At 41.2% G+C, this 22,442-nt stretch overlaps 1 protein-coding gene across 4 annotated transcripts in view; it reads right to left on the bottom strand.

Annotated features, from left to right (window-relative positions):
* Positions 1 to 22,442, bottom strand: part of LOC125451846 (transcriptional activator GLI3-like) — a 390,661-nt gene that overhangs the window by 144,211 nt on the left and 224,008 nt on the right. For all 4 annotated transcript variants that reach the window (XM_048529496.2, XM_048529497.2, XM_059645818.1 and 1 more), the window contains one exon: positions 12,827 to 12,932. In XM_048529496.2, the coding sequence (XP_048385453.2) occupies positions 12,827 to 12,932 (106 nt within the window). The remainder of the gene's footprint in view (positions 1 to 12,826; positions 12,933 to 22,442) is intronic.

Genomic DNA, 22,442 nt, shown 5'->3' with positions numbered 1-22,442 from the left:
ACTTCCATCCCCACACTCCAAAACCATAACGGTTTTATGATTCATTCTGAATTTAGTTGCGTCTCCCACAGATCAAAAGGTTGGCTCAGAGAAAGAAATACTTAGCTTGCTCTGCATCTTCTGCGCCTGAGCGCTGCAGAGAAACGTTCAAAATTAATGCGCTACCTGCGATAAAAGCACAATTTTCTCGACTCACTCATTCTCGGGCCCGGGTACCTTAAAACGATCTGATTTGTTTTTTGGCAGAAACGTGAACATTGGAACTTTGGTTCTCCCCCGTGAATTGTTAAATCTGGCATATTTTCCAATACCACTGTTATAACAATCATTTTTTGAGAGATACACTAAAAACCGAGAGAGAAGTGGGAACTCAACATAACTTCAAACACACGTGGACATCTCTATAATCCAAGTGTATTTTTTTGCCTCTTTTTTTGAAGTGTAATTACACTGTATCTGGGACCTCCACATAAAACCTCCTGGAGCTGCACGGCTACACAGAAAGGGAGCTCAAGCAAGCAGTAAATCCAGGGGCAATTGGGGAGTCGGTGGAAAGAGGAGGTCAGTACAGCCGAGGTTCTGATTGACGTTCCCTGAATCACACACCAAACGAACACATGACTTGTTTTTTTTGTACTGCCCGGCTGGAAGCTGAACTTGCTTTCCAAACACGTCGGAGCATTGTGTTTTGACAAGCCTGTCACAGTTCACTTCCTCACAGTCTAGGGGGCTATAAAAGCTTTAACGATGGCCCCTGCAGAATGAGGCTTAACTTTGGTTCAGCGCATGTGAACGTCTCGCTCAATATCTCCTTGCTGGTCTAATACTGCTGACTGAAGCACAAATGACTAAGGAATTTAGTTCAAGGAGCTGCCGCACAATTGTTCAAACGCACGCTATTTTTGGGCTTTTGTTCCTTTTGGCGCTTATTGCTGACAGCATCCAGAGATTTCAATCAGTTGCCAGAACGTAACTATTGTGGTCCTTTTGGCTTGTTTCCCCGCCCCCAAAATTCTGCCCAATTTACAATCCCCCTCCAGCTTCCTGCCCCCAACCCCGCCATTATTCTGACAACCGACTTTATATATTGCACTAGAGCAGGACTTAGGTACACTGGTGGTAGGATTAACTGCCGCTCAGGAAAGTCCGAGCACTAATAAATCATCCAGGATTTTCTCAAACTGATGGGTACGCCTTGGCATACCTTTGAAGACACCAGCCCCCTGCTATTGTTGGCAATAGCAATGTACCCAGTGGCCCATCAGCCGAGTGTATTACAAAGCCCCGTGGACGCCGGCGAAATGCAGCTTTATTACAAAGAGTCAACATTATGACTTCGCAAAAGAACAGCAGAGACAGACTCGCAAAATCTAATAATACAAAAAGCACAAGCAACAGGAGCCTCAACTTAAGACATTCAGCATTAATTAAGTAGCTGAAGTTTGAGGCCCTAACACGACCATTGTCTCCTCACGGTGCGGCACTACACTGTTTCTGTTTGGCGAGTATAATTCTGTCTAATGAAAGGAGACGCGATGGTTGCACTCCACTCAGAAATGCATCAGAAGTGCCACACGAGTACATATTCATACACATATAGGTTCATATTATCACAGAGATAATTACAGTTATTACTAACTCTAATAAGCCCTGCCTAGAAAAAACATAGGCAGGTTAATTTGCGATTTCCTTCCTTATTCAGAGGCAAATTAAGTGTCAAGCGACTAATACGAAACATATTTCATTTTACGAGTTTTTAATTTAATTTTGCCTCATATTGTTGATGCCCTAAATGGATGCCAGCTCTATCCGGATTATCCAGCTCTGCGTAAATCTTTGGATCCAATCTTTAATAATAGAATAACAAAACGATGACATTGGACGTCAGTCGGGAATGTCTGCATTAGTCATGGTATATCCATACTCCAAAATTTCTCAGAGCTTAATATACAAACAGTCCCCTTTATTCTCCTTAATGCACAGTGAGATTACATCAGATTTATTACCTAGCTCCAGGCACATTTGCTCTGTAATTACAAGTCTGCAATGGCAGCTTTATCCAAAAAGTATTTGTAAAATATTAGGCATGTGTTTAGTGCTTAGTTAAGTGGGTTAAAAATGATTCCTTCTGTTCACCATAGAGGACTTGTTTTAAAACAATTTCATTTTATTTCTCAAAGTCCATGTAATTACTGTGTGCTAACTGATTGCCATGGTTATGCATAGTGCCATCTAAATAACATGACTCATTTCCTACAATATTAAGTGTGATTTTCTAGTAAATAAAGATGTTCGATCATCCTTACAAATGAAGCCTGATCTGAAATATGATTAAACATAGATTGTGACATTTCACACTGGAGACATTTAAATGGAACCCTCACAGAGCTCGTGTGCTGGAAGTTTCATGTTTCTTTACTGAACCTCAATTTGATTAAAACTCCTCCAAAATAATACAATCACCTTTCAATTCAGCCAAGTTTGAAGTAAAAGCAGTGATGATAGAACATTCTGTGAACCAAGCATATGTACAAAGGAGCAGTTTGGCAAAGATTTTCGTAAAATCAAAGAATATTTAGCTTTATGGATCTACATAGTACTTTGGAAGTACAACTTCGCTCAGCATTATTCTTTATTCATTAGATGTTCTTGGAATTACCTGAAATTATTAATTTAATATTCAATTGGAAGCTTTGCAATGAGTTGCAATTCATCTACTGCTGTTGAAATCCTCATTGACATTTTTCTAACCTCTAGATTTGATTATTTCTCTGTTCCCCTGGACAACATCCTATTTTCCTTCCTCCATAATGTTCAGTTCATTCAAAACTCTGCTATCTCCATGCTGACATGCAACAAATATATTTTATTTAATATGCCTGAGCTTGTTGATCTACACAGACTTCTGGTACATCTACATCTCAAATTTAAAATTATTATCCTCACTGTCTACTGCTTAAATTCCTTCATAGCCTCACTATGTTTCATCACTTTGACTTCCTCCAGCCATTCCATAACTCTGCCTTCTAATTCTGGATTCTTGACCAGCCTCTACTTCCTTTGACCACTATCAACAAGTTGTCTTCAGCCACCAAGGCCCTAAACTCTGCAAGTCCATCCCAAAACTTTTCCTGGTCACTTCACTTCTGTCTCTTCCTTAAAACATACATCTACAATAAAGATGTGAGCATCAATAGCAAGGCCAGCACTTATTGTTCACCTCCGTTGGTACTTCAGAAGATGATGCTGAGCCATGTTATTGTGACACTGGAGTTCATAAAGTGTAGATATACACCATTGGTACTTTTTTCTTTTGTCTTGATACAACTGAGTGCCTTGCTCAACCATTTCAGAAGGCAATAAAGAGTCAACACAATGTGGATCTAGAATCACATGAAGGCCAAGCCAATAGATGGCAGGTTTCTTTTCATAAAGTACATTCGTGAGGCAATAAGGTGTAGAGCTGGATGAAAACAACAGGCCAAGCAGCATCTCAGGTGCAGGAAAGCTGACGTTTCGGACGAAGGGTCTGTTCCCGAAGCATCAGCTTTCCTGCTCCTAAGATGCTGCTTTGCCTGCTGTGTTCATCCAGCTCTACACCTTGTTATCTTGGATTGTCCAGCATCTGCAGTTCCTATTATCTCCGATACAACATTAGCGAGGCAGATGAGTTTTTGTCATAAGCTAGTAGCTTCATGACCATTACTAACAAAACTAGCATTTGGTTTATTAATTAAACTTACAATCTCCTAGTTGATGTGGTTGGATTTGAATACATTTCCAGAGCATTTGTCCAGGCCTCTCAATTACTAGACCCACAGCATTACCATTCACCTCCCCTAAATTATTATCCGATCACACACGTGTGAAGTGCTGTACAACAATATCCACATGAAATGCACTACATAAATAAAAATGTTATCATGCAGCTTGTACACACCTGTGTTTTAATCAAGGTGTCAACTGATAGCAGATCTTTGCTTGGTGATAGTCCCATGAAAACCACAAAGTGTTTTTATTTAGCATCTCCAATTTAATCAAACATTTGTATGAAGACGTTAAAGCAGGATTTGACACTAAGTCATAAAGGTAATATTAGGAAAGATGACCAAAAGCTTGGTCAAAGAGACAGGTTTCAAAGAGCATCTTAAAAGGAGCAAGAAATATCGAAAGGCAGAGAGGTTTATGGAGGGAACACCACAGCTAAGGGACTATGCAGTTGAAGCAACGGCCAGTGGAACTATAGCATCAGGAGTGAACAGTCAGAATGTGGGTTGAAACTCACTGTAGACAGTCCTGCCAAGCAAAGCATTCTAACTCTGAATACACCGGGTTGATTCTTAGTGGAGAACTTGCCTCAATGAATGGGGTGATCCCCACTCAATGTATGATTTGTGGGAGCTCATAAGATGCTCCTGAAAACAACAAATGCTGGCGATCACAGAAGGTCAGGCAGCAACCGTGGACAGAGAGCAAGTTAACATTTTGAGTCCAGATGACTCATCAGACTCTCTCCATCGATGCTGCCTGACCTGTTGTGATCTCCAGCATTTGTTGTTTTCAGTACAAATTCCAGCATCTGCAGTATTTTGCTCCTAACTAAGATTCTCCTACCTGATAAAACCTGATGTGGTTGGATTTGAATACATTTCCACAGCATTTGTCCAGGCCTCTGAATTACTAGACCCACAACATTACCATAGATAAGAGATAATGGGAACTGCAGATGCTGGAGATTCCAAGATAATAAAATGTGAGGCTGGATGAACACAGCAGGCCAAGCAGCATCTCAGGAGCACAAAAGCTGACGTTTCGGGCCTAGACCCTTCATCAGAGAGGGGGATGGGGGGAGGGAACTGGAATAAATAGGGAGAGAGGGGGAGGCGGACCGAAGATGGAGAGTAAAGAAGATAGGTGGAGAGGGTGTAGGTGGGGAGGTAGGGAGGGGATAGGTCAGTCCAGGGAAGACGGACAGGTCAAGGAGGTGGGATGAGGTTAGTAGGTAGCTGGGGGTGCGGCTTGGGGTGGGAGGAAGGGATGGGTGAGAGGAAGAACCGGTTCGGGAGGCAGAGACAGGTTGGACTGGTTTTGGGATGCAGCCTCCCCCCACTGCACCACACAACCAGCCCAGCTCTTCCCCCCCACCCACTGCATCCCAAAACCAGTCCAACCTGTCTCTGCCTCCCGAACCGGTTCTTCCTCTCACCCATCCCTTCCTCCCACCCCAAGCCGCACCCCCAGCTACCTACTAACCTCATCCCACCTCCTTGACCTGTCCGTCTTCCCTGGACTGACCTATCCCCTCCCTACCTCCCCACCTACACCCTCTCCACCTATCTTCTTTACTCTCCATCTTCGGTCCGCCTCCCCCTCTCTCCCTATTTATTCCAGTTCCCTCCCCCCATCCCCCTCTCTGATGAAGGGTCTAGGCCCGAAACGTCAGCTTTTGTGCTCCTGAGATGCTGCTTGGCCTGCTGTGTTCATCCAGCCTCACATTTTATTATCTTACCATAGATAAAGCTGTTTACAACCATGGACTTAGACCATTAGTCAGCCTTCATCACCTTCTGCTACTTTACACAATTTCTGACGGAAGAGTGTGACAATAGAAAAACAGCACGTCAATTGATCCTCTAACAATGGAGGGCCATTACTGTATTTCACTGCTTATTTCATTGTTATAAGCATGCTTAGATGTAAAATACTCAGTGCAGTTCCATATTTATAGAAGTTGGCTCAATGGCACATTGTTAAATTGTTAATCAATTTTAAGCAAATTAAATCAGATCAATTCTTCAGCTAAAAACCCCAGTGTATTAAGGATGCAGTTAATCATGAAATGGTTAAATTTATGCGTATTAAAATATTTTTAAGCATTGACCTATTATACGGTACAAGTTATTAAAGTCTAGTTATAGCAAATTTATCTCCTCGACTTGTAACTTGTATTTCCTATCTCCTGCACTCTCATTCACTTATCTATTATCTTCTTTTACGCCTACTGCTGTACTACATTTGTTATTTTGTTAAGATGACACCCCCATCAATCACCTGGTGCTTGTTTATGCAGACAGCGGAGTCTGTGGAAATGCAGCATAAAATTTTCATTATGGGCAATAGTGGTGCTTAAGGAGAGACTGTGACTTTACAGAACAACATCAACTATAATGATGACAAATATCAAACATAATTTGGTCCCAGTAAAATCTCTCTCATCTGATTGTCTTTCACAGAACTCAGCAGCTCCTCCACTTTTATCATTAGCTCCAATGTTGCCTGTTCCTAACATGAACAATACAATTTTAACATTTTGCACTTGGTAGTAATTTGTCTAATTTAAAGAACATCTAACAAAAGCATCAAATTCACAGACCTAACTATAGGTTCTTTTATGGCTCTGTGATTCTGCAAATATGAAAATGCGGACTTAAGACTTTTGTTTTCCCAAAGTTTGAGAAATGGACAACTTAGTCTTAAAACAATTGTGAGTTAGAATTTAACTGACTTCAAATTAATTGGCCCATAATTTAATGACTCGGTCAAATTTACTTACCATTCGAGGATAAAGGTGAATAAGACATAACACCAGATGAAAATACAACATCCGTCAAGTAAAAAGACGAACACCAGAAGTACACATGACAGACTGCATAAAAAGACAGCATTTTCGCTTTGTGTACCACTACTCCCCTCTCCCAGGATCTGCCTGCAATTCCAGCCAGAGTCTCTGCTCAGCAACGTCTGGAAGGACCAAAACCATAGAACTACATCAGGAATGACCACTTTGTTTTTGCAGCTTGTGAACTGCCGTCAAATTGCAATGGCTCCTTCAATATTAGAACAGTGGCTGTTGGTAAGGACCAGTAGTCATTTGCTTAAAGATTATAACCCATTCCAAAGTGTCATGTTATCCACCAAGCCCTTCATATAAAGTCATCAAACCCCTTCCGTCTGAGATCCTAAAAACAGTGATACTTAATTAATTGATTCCAAGCAATCACAACTTGTGGATCTTTAAGATAAGAAAACATTCCAAGTTGCCGCACAGGAGCATTATAAAATTAACAAGGCATGTAAAGATATATAGGGCTGATGATCAAAGAGGTTAGAAGTATGCTAAAGGAGGAAAGAAAGGTTCCGAGCCAGAACAGTTTAGGCAGATGTTTCAGATAGTTGTGGGAATATCGAAGATGACACATGCAGAGAGGGCAAAGGGCAGTGAACAATTTTAAACATAGCCATTGTTTAAGCTAGAGATAGGGAAATAATATATATCAGCACGTGCACCCAAAATGCCACTGAATTTGGAGCCTCAACCACAACAAACATACCAAAAAAAGCGGTTAAGCAACATTATGGAAGCAAAAACCTTACTCTGATCAGAACCAGCTGTAAAACTGCTCAATATTGACACTGTCATTTAGCTGACCTACAGCAGTTTACTTTTTCCATTAGGGACATGGTCATAAGGAATTACTTTAATGCAAATACACTTGCAGAGGATTTATTGGTTGATATTTTAATTGTCATTATTTTTACTAAAACAGAAGTCATACCAGGTGTGACAGCCATCCTGAAGTGACTGACCCAAACAGCAGAGGTTGCTTGATGAGCATCCTCTACTCTTGCTGAGCAACTTCAAACCAATGGTCATAAGGTCTAATTCTTTCTGAACATGTACAAGCCCTCATCACCAGCAGGAATTAGGCTGAACTTCTGCCAGTAATTATATAATTAAAATGCAACCAATGCACCAGGGACCAGTCCTGTTCCATCTGAAATCATGCAACGAAAGTGAGAACAGATATGTAAAGTTCAGGGCAGTATGCTTGCTTTAGCATTCTTAAGCATCTGTAAAGCATTCAATTAAATATTTCTTGAAATGAATAAGTTTTCCTGTTTTCATTTTAGATACACCAAGTGCTCCGAGCCATAAGTAACTGTTTAATTCCTTAAAGCTGGATTCCATTGTACAACAGCTGTTGCAGAAAAAGATAAACACTGAAAACATTTTACACACAGCAGGGTTCTATAGACAATTTTGAGATAAATGAACTGTCAATCTGCTTTTGCAGAACTTTAGAGTTTCTGACAAAAACTTTTAAAGTTTTTCACCTCACAGTCATCAGGAAAGGTGTAAGAATGGCAAATTGCAAAGTGAAGAAAAACAAAGTTGCTGGAAAAGCTCAGCAGGTCTGGCAGTATCTGTGAGGGAGAAAACAGAGCTCATGGTTCCGGTCTGGTGACCCTTCCTCAGAACTTTGTTTTTTCCTTCACAGATGCTGCCAGGCCTCCTGTGCTTTTCCAGCAACTTTGTTTTTGTTCCCGATTTACAGTATCCGCAGTTCTTTTGGTTTTTAATAATTTATGCAGCATGAGTCAAGGGTAATGTTTGGTTGACAAGTTAACTCCAATTGCTTTAGATGGTTACTATGGAGAATGTACCAGGGAAAACTGTTTCCCCATGCTTTTGTTTAATTCAAAAAAGGTGCATGTCTGGACATGTTCTTTCTGATTGCAGAGAATAGGTCCCTGTGTAAGAACGTACATCCTTAAAATTTGGCATTCTTGCAAATGAACTGATGAGTGCAAGACAAAAAGCTTCAATGGCATGTCTTGCTTTTCGGCAATAACCTGATTTTGCTGATATTTTGAGTGAGGAACATTGGTCATAACTGTTATAACATGATATGATAACTGGGTACTAAACACTAATGGCTTCTGGCTTGGGTAGGACAGCAACCAATCCTCCTTTTTTGCCAACCAAAGGGACTGTTCAGTAGCCTATGGTGGAGGATGGACCACAAAGAGATCTCTGTAGAAAGTTCTCTTGTCTTGCATAACAGCTTTTAGCTTTTTATATTTAAGCAACCATTTCCAGGTTATGTTAACTTTAGGCAAAGTAATGATTACTAACAAACGATGGAGAAGGTACATATATTTTGATGAGAAAACCATGCTAGATTCCACTACTCTCCCTCCATCAATTGTATGGCATTATCCAACTTGGCAGAGTTCAGTATAGCAGAAACTTTTAACTCTTTCAGGACCATTACCTTATACAACAATGACATCAGTAAGATTACTGGGGAGACAGAGAAAAAAATTCCCCAGGGCAATACTGAACCAGAGCACAAGTGCAAAAATAGAAACAGCTGGAAAAGCCTGGCAGCATTTGTAGAGAGAAATCAGAGTTAACGTTTCTGGTCCGGTGATCCTTCCTCGGAACCAGACCCAAAACGTTAAGTCTGATTTCACTTCACAGATGCCGCCAAACCTTCTGAGCCTTTCAAGCAGTTTCAGTTTTTGTTTCTGATTTACAGAATTCACGGTTCTTTCAGAACACAAGAGTTATTATCAGGGATAATTAGAATTTAAATAAAAGCAGCACTGTTGCATCTCTGCACAGTGTTTGTGAACAGTGTTGTGTGAATGTTGGCTGTCAGCCGCCTGACTTCCACACAGTCAGCAGTCATGCTCAGGGATGTCCTGTTTACCCAGCCCCCTACATGCAATCTTGGAACTGTACCTTACTTTGTGACATTCACAGAGTGTATTAGCACCCTCCCTCCTCACACAGCAGCTCACACCCTGGTACTATGTCCAACAAAGTCCATCGCTTTATACAGGTGAGCAGGGACAGGTGTGCTGCACACAGACATGCCCATCCGCCAGAATCTACAGCAAAATCGTTCCTATCCGTCATTGTGCTCACAGGTGTGATATATTACAATTAAATCAGGTCAGGAACAAAAAAAATTAAATGGTGTAATTCAATTATCTCAATGTCGGAATTCTGCCAAAGTGTGGACATTTCTCATCTCTGTTGTGGGATCTTTTAAGCCTACTTAAACAGACCAGGTGGTTCTGTTTAATGCCTCAACTGATGGACAGTTCCCTCATCAATTCGGTGCACTTTGGCAATTGTACTGAAGTGAAAACTGAGATGCCTTGAAGCGTTCCTTAGAAGTCACCCTTCTTACTCAAGCTATCAACTGAACTATGCCGATAAAGTGCATTACACAGAAGACAAAAGACTGCAACTTCCACCTGAAGACTTTAAGGTTCTAAACATGCCCCTTTTACTAAAATATTGTAAAAGGTGACAAGAATAAAAGGCACTCTATTACATCTCTTGAGTCCACTTTGCTTTTTTTGCATCAGGACCAAATGGTAGAACTGGAGACTCCACAGTTCCCTGCTCATTGTTTTAAAAATAAAACTTTTGCACTTTTATCAGATTTTCCAAGTTGGCTTTAACACCTTTGCTGAATGATAATGACTAGACAATGACTCTGAGCTCCCACTGCAGTACATTAAGTCCTTTGACATGGAAATAACACCAGGTATGTCAGTGTTAGCTGCTAACGATTTGTTATTTTGCTTGGGAACCCTGCAGCCCAGCGGTATCAATGTGGACTTCACAAGCTTCAAAATCTCCCCTCCCCCCCACTGCATCCCAAAACCAGCCCCACTCGTCCCCGCCTCCTTAACCTGTTCTTGCTCTCACCTATCCCCTCCTCTCACCTCAAGCCGCACCCCCCCCCCAATTCCTACCTACTAACCTCATCCCGCCCTCTTGACCTGTCCGTCCTCCCTGGACTGGCCTATCACCTCCCTACCTCCCCACCTACCTTTATTGGCTCCATCCATGCCTCTTTAGCTTGTCAGTCTCCTCTCCACCTATCTTCTCCTCTATCAATCTTCGGTCCGCCTCCCCCTCTCTCCCTATTTATTTCAGAACCCTCTTCCCCTCCCCCATTTCTGATGAAGGGTCTAGGCCCGAAACGTCAGCTTTTGTGCTCCTGAGATGCTGCTTGGCCTGCTGTGTTCATCCAGCTCCACACCTTGTTATCTCGGATTCTCCAGCATCTGCAGTTCCTATTATCTCTGAAACGATTTATACTAATGGGTCAATAGACTCACTACTCTCAAAGACAACTTGCAGGCCATGCATGCTTCATGGGCACAATAGTGTGCAATGCAGGATGTTATCGAGGGCTGAAAACCAGCTAATAATTGCCATTGTTCAGCTTTTCGGAATGTGGCAGTGACAACCAAGCTCCACTGTTCCTTGACATTTTTTGATGCATTATGGTATGTAAATGTCCTGAATTGGTTGATCTTTAGATCGTAGTGAGTTGGAATCCACCAGCCTCTCTTCAGCTTTGGCCCTGTTCATGCTCATGCCAGCATATGGGGTTATGTAACAGCTTAATATACATTCCTTGTGAAAAGTTATATACAAAAACAGGATAAGTCAGTTTCATCCACTTATTTTGCTTTTCACAATTGTCATAGTGTAAGCAAGGTTTACTTTCAGCTAGTACCTTTGCATGGAATCCCACAAGATGGGGAATCCAGAACTTGGGATAAGATCTCAAATTTGAAGCTCGGCCCCTTCTTCCCCACAAAAAAAAGTGAAAACCTGGAAATCTTCACTTCAAAAGGCTGGGGAATTTAAAACTTTCTCAGACTGGGTGTTAAATTTTTCTCGGACAGGACGATAAAGAGAAATGGAGAAAAATGGGTAAATGATACTGAGGTAGATCAACCACGAACTGACTGAAGGGTAAAAGGAGTACTGAAATCCACCTTGTGGATCACAGCCAATGTTAATTCAAGTGCCAACTGTTATTTGGGCCAAGATTCCAGTCAGCTAATTCCAACAACAAAAGTTATCAGTGTTCACTATTTGAACAAAAACTATAGCCTGGATGTTGTGGTCAGTGGTGCCAGTCTTAAACTTGCCGGCAGGCTCAAATGGGCCGGTGCACAGTAATGGGCAGTTAATAGAAATCCATTTTAGTGTAGTGGTATCTTCCAGGGATCTAGGACAAGTGTGAACATAGCAAGCAACAGTGGCCTTCCTCAACAAGGTTGAAAAAGCCTCACTGAAACATGCAGAGTCTGATTTTAACCATGGAAACCCGATTACTTCAAAGCTAAACGAAAAACAACAAATGCTTCAGCTCCGAAGAGTCATCTAGGTTCAAAATGTTAACTTGTTCTCCACGGAGATGCTATCTGACTTGCTGGTGATCTCCAGCGTTTGTTGTTTTCAGTGCAGATTTCAGCGTCTGCAGTAATTTGCTCCTACTTAAAAGCTAAAATCAGGCTTTCAGAAACCAAAACAGAAAGTGTTAGTGAGAACATTTAACCCAATGCTAAATCATGTGCAGAACTAAGACAGGTGTGAGAGACATTGAAAGAAAAGAAAGTTTTAATGCAGTTTTAAAAAATTATCACAACTAAAATCTGAAGGAATTAAAACTTTACACATTCCAAAGAAAACGTTCATTTCCAGAACCGTTCTGGCTAACAATTAACATTTACCACACAGTTAAAAATTCACTTACACTTGAGTGAACAGGCTCTAATCTTTCTGGCAGTTGAGTTAGTACCTGGTGGGTAAGAAACACAATGCCACACTATTTTGCATATGTGAATGCTGAATCTTTTGGCAAGATAATGTTAGTGCAAAGTTTCTGGAGGAGCCAAGTAACCTTAATGGTAACTTTCTGCTTTTCATTATTTCATATGTATGTGGTCACAAGAAGCGCTATCTGATTTATTCCTTAATAGTGGTAAATGTTGATATGAGATCACCATTATTTTTAATGGTAAGATCCAGGCTGTTGTTTAAAGACAAAATACAGCTGAAGTGAACCCTAACACCTCATGATAATTTGATTTCAGGTGGGTGCCTGTGATGACATTTGCATTTCAAACATAAGTGCGGTCTGAGAAAAATAATTAGTCACAAAAACATCACTTAAATTTGGCTTAATAAGTGTCATTCGAGGCATTGATGGGTCATACTCACATGTGCACTGGGGCAAGAGGTGATGGGTCATAATGGTAGCGCCCCTCATGGTGTCTGGCATCAATTGGAACAGGCGGGTGAAAGGATGGGAAAAGTGGGTGTGGGGCTGCAAAACAAGAAAAAAAAATGAGACAAGAAGGTTACAGGCATATCTCAAAGGATAAATAATTATTGCAATGTACCTTAGGGTTAAATTATTTGATAGATAATTATTAATGAGTCAACAATTCATTTAGTATATGTATTTTTGAAGAAGGTCAACATTGAGAATCTGTATTAAATCTGTATCACGGCTGCTGAGCCAACTTTATTTCAGTTCAGTTTAATGGTGTCAGTTTTGGTTTAATGGTAGCAATTTCACCTTAGTGTCAGATTGTTGTGAATTCAAGTCCTACTCCAGGGATCTGATACCATAAGACCGTAAGAAATAGGAGCATGATTAGGCTTCAGACCCTTGAACCAGCTCCTCCATTCAACAGGTTCATGGCTGATCTGACACTCCTCATATCCACTTTCCTGCCCTTTCTTCATAGCCCTTGATTCCCCTTACTGATTAAAAATCTATGTAGCTCAGCCTTAAACACACTTAGCTCTCTGTGGCAAGGCTTTCCAAAGACTCACAACCTTCTGAGGGAATGAATGCATCTTCATCTCAGCCTTAAAATAGTGCCTCTTTATTCTGAGACTCCGGGTCCTAGGCTCTTCCACGAGAGGTAATGTCCTCTTAGAGTTTACCCTGTCACATTTCTTCAGAATCCTATTTGTTTCAATGAGATCACCTCTCATTCTTCTAAACTCCAATGAGTACAGGCCCAACAGTTTTAACCCTTGCTCTTAAGACAATCCCTCCACACCAGGGATCATCCTAATGAACCTTCTCTGAACAGCCTCCAATGAAATAATAACTTTTCTTTAAAAAGGGGACCAAAGTTGCTCACAGTACTCCAGATGTGGCGTCACCAGCATCTTGAACAGTCACAGTAAAACATTCCTACTATTACCGCAACAGCCTTCTGGGCAATTAGGGACGGGCAGTAAATGCTGCCTAGCCAGCGATGCCCTTATCCCATGAATGAATAAAGAAATGCTCCAACCTCCCCTTGAAATAAAAGCCAACATTCCATTAACTTCTCTGATTACCTGTTGTACCTATATGGTAGTTTTCTGTACTTCATACACAAATTGCCAAATCCCTTTGTATTAGAGTGTTCTGTAATTTCCAATTACTGTTCTTTCATTCTCCCTTCCATAGAATAGAGAAGAGGCCCGTTGGTCCATCAAACCAGAATCCGCCAAAATATACTATGACCTACACTGGTCCTACTTTTCTTGGCCCAAAGCCTTGCATGTTATGACATTTCAAGTTGGTGGCATTCTCAGCAGTGAAGCTTTTCTAAGATTACAAAGGGATCTTGATCAAATGGGTCAATGGGCTGAAAAATGGCAGGTCAATTTGGATTAATGCAAGGTATTACACTTTAGTACAACAAACAAAGGCAGGGCTGATACAATTAATGGTAGGGTCTTGGGTAATGCTGTAGAACAGGGGGACCTAGGGTTGCAGGTGCATTATTCTTTAAAGTTTGTGCCACATATAGATAGGATGGTTAATAAAGGCATTTGGCATGCTTGCCTTCATTGTTCAGTCCTTTGAGTATAGGAGTTGGGACGTTATGTTGAGGTTATACAGGATATAGGTGAGGCCTCTTCTAGAATACTTTGTGTGTCCAGTTCTGGTCACCTAGTTATAGGAAAAATATTGAAAAAGCGTAATACCCAAAACGTTGACTGCTCCTTTCCTCCAGATGCTGCCTGGCCTGTGTTATTTGAGCCTCCTGTTTGTCTACTTTGGATTCCAGCATCTGCAGTTTTTTGTCTCGTAGGAAGAATATTATCAAGCTGGACAGGGTTCAGAAGAGATTTACCAGGATGTTGCTAGCTATAGAAGGTTTGAGTTATAAAGGAAAGCTGGATAGGCTGGCACTTTTCTCATTGGTGGGTAGGGAGGTGACAGGTGATCTGCTAGAAGTTTATAAAATAATGAGAAGTACAGATAGAGGTAGATGGTAGTTGTCTTTTCTCTAAGATGGGCAATTTCAAGACTAGGGGGCACATTTTTAAGGTGAGAGGGGAGAGATTAAAAAAGACACAAGAAGCAAGTTTTTTTTACACAGAGGGTAGTTTTCATGTGGAATGAACTTCCTGAGGAAGTGGTCAATGCGGGTACATTTACAATGTTTAAAAGTTATTTGGATGGATACATGAATAGGAAAAGTTTGAAGGGATGTGGGCCAGGAGCAGGCAGGTGGGATTAGTTTAGTTTGGGATTATGTTCAACTTGGACTGGTTGGACAGAAGGGTCTGTTTCCATGCTGTATGACTCTATGACCCTAATTTCCAAAGTGTTACTCTTTCACCTTGAGAAATTTAGATCAAATCACTAGACTTTTTAGTGAGTCACAGAAGCTCCTTTAAGTCACACTATTCAACTGAACCCCATTATTGGCAAAATATTGGCTTACAGAAAATTGCCAAACGTTCTGATTTATCAGATCTAATTTTAATTTCTGAATTATAGTTCTGTTATAGTTTGTATATTTTATACATGGTAAGTTGAATATTGTTTAAATCTTATGATTTACTAGATATCCCTTGTAATGACAATGCAATTGGACATTTGAAATGAGTTTTGAATCAAAGCAGCAAATACAAAAGGAATAAGGCAACAGGATCTTTCTGTTCATGCTGCCAGGAACTATGATATCCTTTCTGTCAGTGGAGTTTCAAGAACTTTGATACTGACAGGCAACTAATGGTAGTGCAAATCACACAGGTCACGTCACAATCAGCTGTGACAAGAAGAATTCAATAGGTCAACTAATGAAACAATTTTCTTATTGCTTATATTCTTATAAATGCACCACCTGCAATGTTACTGAGCTTTCCTAACCCATTCCTGAGCCGTAATATATTACTGATCTCACTCAGCATGAATGTGTACAGATAAATGTGTTCTGAAGTTGGACAGGCTTTGCTCTGGAATCTTCATTAGCTAGCTTATGACAGACCAAAGTACTGGAGCAATGGATGGACTGTACGTCTTCTCCCATCACCAGCACTACCATGGCCTCAAACCAACTGCCATGATAAAACTGCCTACTCATCAGTTGCTACCTAAGACTGATCAACAAAATAAAATGAGGCAAGGGAGGTCTGTAGGCCAACCAAGGATCAGTGTCTTCAGAACAGTTGGAGGCAAACTGAGGGAGGAAGCTGGTCAGGGGACAGGATTGAAAAAGATTAAATACTCAGGTGCCAATTACAATTCCCAGACAGAAAAGCCACCAAGTCCACAGTCGGCTCATCCTCAGCAGGAAGGCAGAACTGGTGGAAAAAAATGGGAGGCCTCAGGAGCAACTGGCAGATCCATGGGAAGAATGGGAACCAGGAAGAACAACGAGGAGAGGAGGAGTAAAGTGGAGAAATATGGAAGTCCAGTCAGTGATTATCTAGTTTATTCTGTGTGATTTGGAACAGCACTGTGTAAGTCAGTGATATGACTGGAGATTACTTTGTTGACTTTCTAATTCAGCATGCTTTGGGGTCCCACTGACATAATAAAAATTCCACCTGACTCTGATGGTCTTCTCATGAGCCTGAAAAGCTGGATATAGTAAAACTGCAACAGATCAAGGTCAGATCAGGCAATTTACCCATGTCATGTTACCTACTATCCTCTCCACTGCCAACCTCTCAATTTCTGCTGAGCATGAAGAGCTAAAATTTCTTCCCAAACATTTTCTGAAGGTTTCAATAGAATGTTCGACTAATTTGCAGTACATTGATAGGCTGAAGGGTTTTCTCACTGTGTTCCATAGATTAGTGAGCTCAGGTACGTTGTATCAAAAGAAATGCTTTTGATCAACTTCTCCAAACCAAACCATTGTGGAACCAATTATATAAATAGAGAACTTGGAGGGCTTTAGGACTCAAGATATAAAACTGGGGAATTTATGCCTGTCAACAAAATCTGACATGAACAGCTGTCAATAACTGGAACAAACCTACAGCAAACTCAAACGCGGAGCCATCAAATGAAGAAACAACAAGATGTTCACTCAAGGATGGCCAGCAATTGGCTGAAGACTGGAGGCAAGATATAAGTGTGTTTTTCTCCCCAGGTGACCACTCCTGTTATCTTGTGGTCACTTCTGTAACTTTGTGGTATCACTTTAGGGTTGTTTGAGGTAGATTGCTTCCACCAATCCTCCACTGTCTTTGTATCAGTGATAATGGGAACTGCAGATGCTGGAGAATCCAAGATAACAAAGTGTGGAGCTGGATGAACACAGCAGGCCAAGCAGCATCTCAGGGGCACAAAAGCTGACGTTTCGGGCCTAGACCCTTCATCAGGGAGAGGGATGGGGAGGGGGAACTGAAATAAATAGGGAGAGAGGGGGAGGCGGACCGATGATGGAGAGAAAACAAGATAGGTGGAGAGGAGAGTATAGGTGGGGAGGTAGGGAGGGGATAGGTCAGTCCAGGGAAGATGGACAGGTCAAGGAGGCGGGATGAGGTGGTAGGTAGGAAATGGAGGTGTGGCTTGAGGTGGGAGGAAGGGATGGGTGAGAAGAAGAACAGGTTAGGGAAGCAGAGACAGGCTGGGCTGGTTTTGTGATGCAGTGGGGAGAGGGGAAGAACTGGGCTGGTTTTGGAATGCAGTGGGGGAAGGGGAGATTTTGAAGCTGGTGAAGTCCACATTGATACCATTGGGCTGCAGGGTTCCCAAGCGGAACATGAGTTGCTGTTCCTGCAACCTTTGGGCATCACAAAACCAGCCCAGCTCGCCCCCTCCCCCCACTGCATCCCAAAACTAGCCCAGCCTGTCTCTGCCTCCCTAACCTGTTCTTCGTCTTACCCCTCCCTTCCTCCCACCTCAAGCCGCACCTCCATTTCCTACCTACCACCTCATCCTGCCTCCTTGACCTGTCCATCTTCCCTGGACTGACTTATCCCCTCCCTACCTCCCCACCTATACTCTCCTCTCCACCTATCTTGTTTTCTCTCCATCTTCAGTCCGCCTCCTCCTCTCTCCCTATTTATTCCAGTTCCCTCTCCCCATCCCCCTCTCTGATGAAGTGTCTAGGCCCGAAACGTCAGCTTTTGTGCTCCTGAGATGCTGCTTGGCCTGCTGTGTTCATCCACCTCCACACTTTATTATCTCCACTATCTTTGATTTGTTTAGGGCCAATTTCATGATTAAGGGGTAGGGGATATACCACCATAGAATATCTGTAGAAAAGGTACAATTCTTAGATAACAAGAAAGTTTACTGCATGATAGCAATAAGTGCAACTACATTTGGTGTGGAATCATTACTAGAATCTTCAAGATACATTTGTTTGCTCCAAAAGCTAGACTTGAACTTATTGCATCAAATCACAGACTATGGGTGACATCAGTAGAATTGGTAGAGCCAAAATAACATAAGCATTCATTCATGTCTTAAAATCCAGGGGCTTATTAACAGTAACAACCCTGTGTTTTCCTCACTGAATCACAGAGCTTTCTCATTCATTCTCATCACATTGGGTGCAATCATTATAGCAATGATTCATTTCATCTCAAAGTGTCCTGCAGGAATAGGATGGGCCCGTATGCAAGATTACAAGGGGCCTGGAATTCTGCTTCAGTCAAGATTCCATTCTCTCAAGATGATTAATCGAGTTACTCAACTCACTGTATATACAATACCTGTTTATGATATAGCTAAGTAGTATACAAAATATACAGAACTTTCACCATCAGTAGTTGGGATGTGAAAAATCTGTTAAATGAATGTCTTGCAAAAGGCAAGCTGGAACACATATACAAGCACTTTAACTGTCACAAATGAGACAAAACCAGTGAATTTCATTACCATCAGAACTCAACTATAAATAAATGAACTCAGCTCCTTGAGCAATTGTTTATTTCTGCCCTGCTTTCCACAGACCAGCTTTGAGTCACGAGACAGAGACAGTCCATCATACTACCTAGTCTGCTTGGGACAAATCCTTATGGCTGGAAGTGGCCTGCATGACTAGATCCAGCATAATTATCCATCTTGTGACTTATTATTCTCACATGAACAATACATCTGGAGAACATCATAACTCAAGTGTCTGTGTAATAAGTTACTGTACTGTTACCATCTTCCATTGCAGCCCTTGACAAAATGCCACATGATGACTTTTCCAAAGTCAGGCTAAAACTGCTGAAGCAGAACAAAATGCCACTAAACCTCCATACCTGCTATTTATCATACAATTTCCTGACTGATGGTTTCACAAACCAGCTGCTAAGTGCTGTGTACTCTACTGTCAGGAAACTAACATGCTAAATGGAAGACAGCGAGAGTAATGGGGAGAAGCAGTAGAATCAATTTTACTCTGGGAATTAGTTTTCTCAGAATTTTAATGCGAACAGGACTCCAATGCACATCAAATCAGACGGTTTGCTGCTGCTAAATGTGTTATATGCATGTATCAAAAAGGGATTTTATCATATCTGAGCATCTATAAAATTGTCCAGTTGAGTGAAATAATATTAGCTTTAAGCCAGGAGTGTCTTTTTGCCTTTGTGTGTCTCTCAGCTATACGTGATTTAGACTCAAGGTCACATTCAAATTTCTTACATTACAAATTGACTACACTTCAAAAGTGCTTTATTGGCTGAAAAGCACTTTGGGATGTCCTGAGATTGTAAAAGGGGAATATAAGCGTAAGGTTTTTTTTCCAATCTCAAGTTAAGGAACAGTTTTGGTTCAGAGAAAGCACTTTTGCTTCTAAATAGATGTATCATTTGGGCTGACATTAGTGCAGTGCTGTGGGTTTGCTACATTGTTAGAGGTTCAAATTTTGTGAGGACAGTCTTGTTGATGGTAAACCATCTGTCCCGTTAATGTAAAACATCCATGGAACAATGTGAAAAAGAGCGGGTAGTAGTCCCCATGTCCTGGGGAACGGTTATTCCTCAAACGCATTCTTAAAAGAACAGGTTATGTTCTAACTCACTTGTTTTCTGTGCCCAAATTCACTGCTGCATTTCTTACAAGAGTGACTACACTTCAGAGTACTTTATATAATGTATTGTGCTTTGGGCCTTCCTGAGATCACGAAAGCTACAAAGTACAAGCATAGTTTTGATGAAACAGACTTGTGAGCAGGGTCATTGGAGAAGAATTTCATCACACATTTAGAGGGTGGTGCCCCTACTCTTTTGACTAACAGTCAAGAACAAAAGGGGTAAAAATCCCTTTTTTGAGGGCTCCTTTTGAGATTTTCATAAAGTCTACTTTTAACTTTTGGGATCAATTTTTCATTCTCACTCCTTTATTAAAATATAAGCATATGGAATAACATAATATTCTGTATTTGTGCTGATACACCATGTAATTGAACTCACAAAGAAGCAGAATTAGAAGAATTCATCAATATTCCCCAATCATCGCTGTTCCTTAATCTTTAAGCCACAACACGCAAAGAAAGCATTAATTCCTTAGACACCACAGTATTTAAATTGGTACAAGGCAACAGGAATAGGTTAACATCGGATAATGTTTATATAAATAAAGTGACGTATTTCTGTCCACAAAAAGCTGTGTATCCCTTTGTGGAGCAGTTCAAAATTGCTCTTTCCCTTCTGCAACCCCTCAATGTCCTCTGCAGTCTCTGTCCACCCCTTTGCAGCTACTCACTTCCCATTGAAGCCCAGCTCCTCACTGTGCAGTGTATCTCCTTCCCTATGAAGCCTCTCTCCTCCTTTTGGAGACCATCCCCACACCCCCAGAACTTTTGTTCTTTCTCTTTCTCCTCATTTCCCTGATTGGTTGCAGGGATTGAATGTTCCCACCATTTTAGAGATTTGTGGAGGCGAATTAATTTGCTGTGTATTTTGAGCACTAATGAACAAACTATTTATTTAGTAGGGAAAGCAGAATGTTAGCTCTCACTCTTAGTTGTATCAAAATTTTTGAAAGCCAATAAAGTGTATTGCTTCCTACTGGCTCCCCTTAGCTCAGTGGCATGTTGCTTCAAACCCTGTGAACAGCTTGGCTCAATTTGGTAATGCTACTCTCTGTGCAGTTTCAGGGTGTAAATTAAGCAGGTACTTCAGTACTGTAGTCATTGAATGCTGCATTGCCGAAGGCACCCAATTTTCAAATCAGGGAGTTATATCCAGACTCAGAGATAGTAAGAACTGCCGATGCTGGAGCTTGTGATAACAAGGTGTAGAGCTGGATGAATACAGACTCGTATCAAGACTCTACCATCTACCCAGAGAAGCAGTAAAGACTCAATGGGGCTGTCGATGAGCAACAGGAAGCTATATGTATCCTGGCTAACAATAATCCCGCAATCAAAATCACAAAAAGAAGAGATTAATTTATCATTTATCTCAATTATCCCTTCCTAACAGCATCGTGGGCATAACTACCCATAAGGGACTGCAGCAGTTCAAGAAGGCAACTCACCAGCACCTCCTCAAAGCAATTAAGGATGCACAATAACCGCTGGCCCAGCCAATGAAGTTCATGTCTTCTGAACAATAACAAAAATTGTAGTTTGTGGAACCACATTACATAGAAATGGTTTCTGCAGTTACCCATATAACCAAAACACGTGGACATATTGAGGAATGTTAAGTTGAATGATGGTTGCAAACTCTCTCTTGATTGAGCTATGTGATTGGAAACAATTCTTTTAACTTTCCAGCCATAAGTATTTGCATTGCAATTTCAGAATGGCAGAAATAGTTAATGTGCATTTCCTCTCCTCCCTTGCCTCTGCCCTGGCCTCAATTTCTTGCTTTGTGGAAATGTTGTTAACGTGTTTATTTAGAGAGAAAATGAGCTTGGTTAAAAAGTAAACAGTTGCACAAGCAGAAAAAGCATTGTTAGAACACCCTCCCTTCCTCCCTCCCTCAAATGGACATTCCTTTCTTCCCCAAGAGTGTATAGCAAATCTCACCATCTCATTTTACATGAAATGTTCAAGAAAAATAGCAAAATCAATGCCCCAGGAATATTTGGATTAAGGTGCACTTTTGAAGGCAGCAATTTTATTTTACACTATGGTAAACATCTTTACATTTCTATCACTCACCTAAAACTGCTAAATGTTTGCCAGCTCTGCATGGTTAACATAATAGGAAACAAATTATATGTGAATGAATGAATGATTTGATTGTCACTTGTATTTTCTTTTGAAAAAACCAACAGAATCATGAAAAGCTTTTCCATTGCCACCATGATCCAACTCCATTTTGAACAGGCTTAAGAGTAAGGAAAAAATAGAAAGCGGCACAGTGACTCAGTGGTTAGCACTGCTGCCTCCCAGCACCAGGGACCTGGATTCAATTCCAGCCTCAAGTGACTATCTGTGTGGAGTTTGCACATTCTCCCCGTGTCTGCGTTGGCTTCCTCCCACAGCCTAAATATGTGCAGGCTAGGTAGATTGCCTGTGCTAAATTGTCCATTGTGTTCAGGGATGTGTAGATTGGATGGGTTTATAGGCGGATGGGTCTGGGTGGATTGCTCTAAGGTTTGGTGTGGACTTATTGGGCTGAAGGGCCT

Source organism: Stegostoma tigrinum, chromosome 5 (assembly GCF_030684315.1).
Source record: "Stegostoma tigrinum isolate sSteTig4 chromosome 5, sSteTig4.hap1, whole genome shotgun sequence".
Classification (NCBI taxonomy): Eukaryota; Metazoa; Chordata; class Chondrichthyes; order Orectolobiformes; family Stegostomatidae; genus Stegostoma; species Stegostoma tigrinum.
The sequence above is the reverse complement of the archived record's forward strand: the minus strand, read 5'-3'. Positions and strand labels throughout refer to the sequence as shown.